The 4,275-nt window shown below is 40.4% G+C and overlaps 1 protein-coding gene across 1 annotated transcript in view; it reads right to left on the bottom strand.

Annotated features, from left to right (window-relative positions):
• Window positions 1-1,307: 1,307 nt before the first annotated feature.
• LOC104941801 (adenosine deaminase CECR1-A-like) overlaps window positions 1,308-4,275 on the bottom strand; it is a 9,882-nt gene continuing 6,914 nt past the window's right edge. The window contains exons 9-10 of the mRNA XM_010766939.1: window positions 2,313-2,515; window positions 1,308-2,229 (exon numbers count right to left, since the gene is read on the bottom strand). Of these exons, the coding sequence (XP_010765241.1) occupies window positions 2,139-2,229; window positions 2,313-2,515 (294 nt within the window). The 3' untranslated portion in view covers window positions 1,308-2,138. The remainder of the gene's footprint in view (window positions 2,230-2,312; window positions 2,516-4,275) is intronic.

The following is a 4,275-nucleotide window of genomic DNA, read 5'->3' as shown; positions in this document are numbered from 1 at the left end:
CCCCCCCCCCCCCTATTTTCTGTTTTGTTTATCTCTTTTTGTATTTTGTAGTTTTTTTTATTCTCTGTCAAAGCTCTATACAAGTATAATGTATTATTATAAATAAAACGTGTTATTATTATTATAATATCACAAACACCAATCAAAGCGGCGTAGGCCAGCAACGTTTGTGTTCTGGGAAGTCAAATGACAGATTTATGTCAAAGGAGTGGTGGATTTGAAGAGATCATAGATTAGCTTTAGTTCCACGTAAGAGAAGGCAGTATGAGGCAAGGGGAAGCGGTGACAATATTCTAAATGTAGTGTAAATATGCTTTTGTTTTTTAGAGGAGAGTCCTTAAGGCAAGTTAATTAATAATTAACTACCATTTTATTAAAAAGTTAACGTCATGCATGTTTTTGATGGGCTGACATACTTGTTTGTTTTAAATGTGCTGTTGTATGGTTTTGCATCCAGTTTTTAAATTAAAACTGAGAAAACCTTTATCGCATTGATTTCTTAAATCCAAAGATAGAAGAGAAACGTCGCCAGGATGGGGAACGTCATGTCAGTGGTGATGTAGCAGGAGCCACGATGAACATCCTGCAGGAGCAGCTGACGGGTGTAGCTCTCCAGCGCCCCCTAGTGCCTGACCTCTGCCCCAGCAGTCACAGGAGGGCACTTCCAGAGAGCCTGCAGCAGATCATCCAGTTCCAGAAATATCAGATTGAGGAGAAAAAGGTCAAATAAGGGAAGAGATATTCTCAAATCTAACGCTCTTTATCAAAGTTCTAAATTAAAAGCTTGTTCTGTCTGCAGAGTGTGGAACTAGAGAAAAAGCGAGACGAGGAGCAACATGCTCGCATGCGCATGGACTCGGCTCGCACCGCTCTCTTATTGGAGAGGCAGCAGGCCAGACTGGACCGAAAGGAGAGACAACATATGGACAGAGCCAACGTCCTGATGGCCCAGACACACAAGCAACAGTCAGTGTTCACTCTACACACACAGTGTTTAGACACAAATAAACCACTGTCTCACTCTGTTTCTGAACTGGTTTCGTTTTTAGGAAACCAGACATAGAAAGAGGAAGCATTGACGACAGCTTCTTCTCCAAATTCAACACCTGCAGCAGATGAAGGATGACTCATAACAGGGGCTGCTGAGGATGAAGCTACATGAGAAGAACACTGAATAAACTGAAGCACATAGAGTTGTCTTTAAATCATGTCAGAATTTAGATATTGGATGTTATTGGATGATTGTAACAGTTTATATGAATCTTGGCTACCGTTGCAAAAATGAGCGAAAGAAAGAAATGGTATACTTTTAGCTTTCAGTGAGGTTCTTTATGGGTAACATATCATCAGCTATGCCACTTTTTATATCCACAGCTAAAAAAGATCTTATTACACGGCTTGGCTGAATACTCAATTTTGATTGGTCCATTTGGACATTTTAAAGGTTGCTAATAGTCGCTAACAGACCGCTGCTTAGGCGTTGCAAAAATGAGCGAAATAAATCAATTGTATACTTTTAGTTTTCAGTGAGGTTCTTTATGGTTAACATAAAGATCCCTTTTTTTTTTTTACAAACGCTGAAAAATGACATTCAAGTTTAAATTAAACTCTCTTTTAAAAACAGTGTTTATCAAAGCCCTCAGGATTGAACAGGCTACACTCTTACAAAACACAAGCACACTATGGAGACATCAAACAACATGTAGTTAACAATGACGTCCATCTATGCATTCTTACAAACATGGCCAACCTGACTATTAAAGTGCAAAGACATTAAAAAAGCGTTTGATTGAAGCTATTGGACATGTATAGTTCTAGTAATTGCCCTAAATGTTATATCACATATCTCAGGTCAGTTTCACAGCAGATACATATGACGTCACTGGCTCTGTCATATTCAGTCTTTCTTAATTTCCTCTTTTATCCCAGACCTTTTCGTCTGTAACATCCCAAATTGTCTTGTGTGAAAAAGAACAAAACTGAACCCTAACTAACTTTAATGTCCCTTATTTTTGCCACCACAAACTCGCTCAGCTTTAAAGCACTGTTCCACTTTAAATGTACCCTTACTCCAAGGCATTCCTTTGCAAAAAGGAAGAATCAAGTCAATGCCTAAAATTATATATAAAAATGTCTGTTTAAAAAGCATTTTCAGACACAAACGTATCCCATTTTCTCTGCCACAGAGCCAGGGCTTTCTGCTGTTGCTTCGGAGTCAAAGAGCTGTACCTGCAACACAGACAGAGAGATGTCAATGAGCGGTCAGTTCATTTTGAATTTGTAAATCTCTTCTCATCACTGCTGAACTTTACCTAATAGAGTTAATGGACAGCTCTATGAGGGAGCCTAAATTGGATCTCATCCCACCAAAGCCCACAAAAGCTTCATAGAAGTCATAAGAGAGTCCGGAGGAGCCGAACATGCCCGGGTCATCGGAGCTGATCACCAGCGGGTGGTTCTCCGACATCAGAGCGGCTGCAGGGTGGTTACGCAAATCTTTCACCAGCTTCATAACCTGAACAAGGACAGGAGAGGAGATATTGGATTAAAAGAAGCTAGATCAACACCATCGGAGCCTCATGTTGATAGGATTTTCAGAAGTGCTGTCAATGTACAGGACTGTCTCAGAAAATTAGAATATTGTGATAAAGTTCTTTATTTTCTGTAATGCAATTAAAAAAACAAAAATGTCATACATTCTGGATTCATTACAAATCAACTGAAATATTGCAAGCCTTTTATTATTTTAATATTGCTGATTATGGCATACAGCTTAAGAAAACTCAAAAATCCTATCTCAAAAAATTAGAATAGTTCCTCAGACCAAGTAAAAAAAAAAGATTTATAACAGCAAAACACAATCAAACATTTGAAAATGTCCATTAATGCACTCAGTACTTGGTTGGGAATCCTTTTGCACGGATTACTGCATCAATGCGGCGTGGCATGGAGGCAATCAGCCTGTGGCATTGCTGAGGTGTTATGGATGCCCAGGATGCTTCAATAGCGGCCTTTAGCTCATTAGCATTGTTGGGTCTGGTGTCTTTCAGCTTCTTCTTCACAATACCCCACATATTCTCTATGGGGTTCAGGTCAGGGGAATTTGCAGGCCAATCGAAGACAGTAATGCCATGGTCAGTACACCAGTTACTGGTGGTTTTGGCACTGTGGGCAGGTGCCAGATCATGCTGGAAAATGAATTCCTCATCTCCATAGAGCTTTTCAGCAGACGGAAGCATGTAGTGCTCTAAAATCTCTTGGTACACAGCTGCATTTACTCTGGGCTTGATGAAACACAGTGGACCAACACCAGCAGCTGACATGGCTCCCCAAACCATCGCTGACTGTGGGAACTTCACACTGGATTTCAAGCAACTTGGATTTTGCTCCTCTCCAGCCTTTCTCCAGACTCTGGCGCCTTGACTTCCAAATGAAATACAAAACTTGCTTTCGTCTAGAAAGAGGACTTTGGACCACTGTGCAACTGTCCGGTGCTTTCTTTCCTTAGCTCAAGTCAGACGCCTTCTTCCGTTGTCTTGAGTTCAGTAAGTGGCTTGACCATGGGAATACGGCTATTGTAGCCCATTTCCCGGACACGTCTGTGAACAGTGACTTTTGATACCTGGACTCCAGCTTCAGTCCACTGTCTTTGAAGCTCCCCCAAATTCTGGAAGCGACTCTTCTTCACAATGCTGTTAAGGCTGCGTCATCTCTCTTGGTTGTGCAGCGTTTCCTGCCACATTTCCCCCTTCCAACAGACTTTTTGTGGATGTGCTTTGAAACTGCACTCTGTGAACAGCTTGCTCTTTGAGAAATTTCTTTTTGTGTCTTACCCTCCTGATGGAGGGTGTCAATGACGGTCCTCTGGACAGCAGTCAGATCAGCAGTCTTCCCCATACTTGTGATTTAGTTTACTGAACCAAGCTGAGTGTTTTTCAAGGCTCAGGAAACCCTTGCAGGTGTTTCGAGTTAATTAGACGATTCAAGTGATTCGTTGAACACCCTACTAGTATACTTTTTCATGATATTCTAATATTTAGAGATAGGATATTTGAGTTTTCTTAAGCTGTATGCCATAATCAGCAATATTAAAATAATAAAAGGCTTGCAATATTTCAGTTGATTTGTAATGAATCCAGAATGTATGACATTTTTGTTTTTTTAATTGCATTACAGAAAATAAAGAACTTTATCACAATATTCTAATTTTCTGTAGACAGTCCTGTATATAAGTATGGAGCAGCAGCAGCACCGCATAGCATAAATAATCCTGAC

This window comes from Notothenia coriiceps, unplaced genomic scaffold (genome assembly GCF_000735185.1).
Source record: "Notothenia coriiceps isolate Sejong01 unplaced genomic scaffold, NC01 NC01_scaffold00003923, whole genome shotgun sequence".
NCBI lineage: Eukaryota > Metazoa > Chordata > Actinopteri > Perciformes > Nototheniidae > Notothenia > Notothenia coriiceps.
Note: the sequence above shows the minus strand (reverse complement) of the source record. Positions and strands in the feature narration are given on the sequence as shown.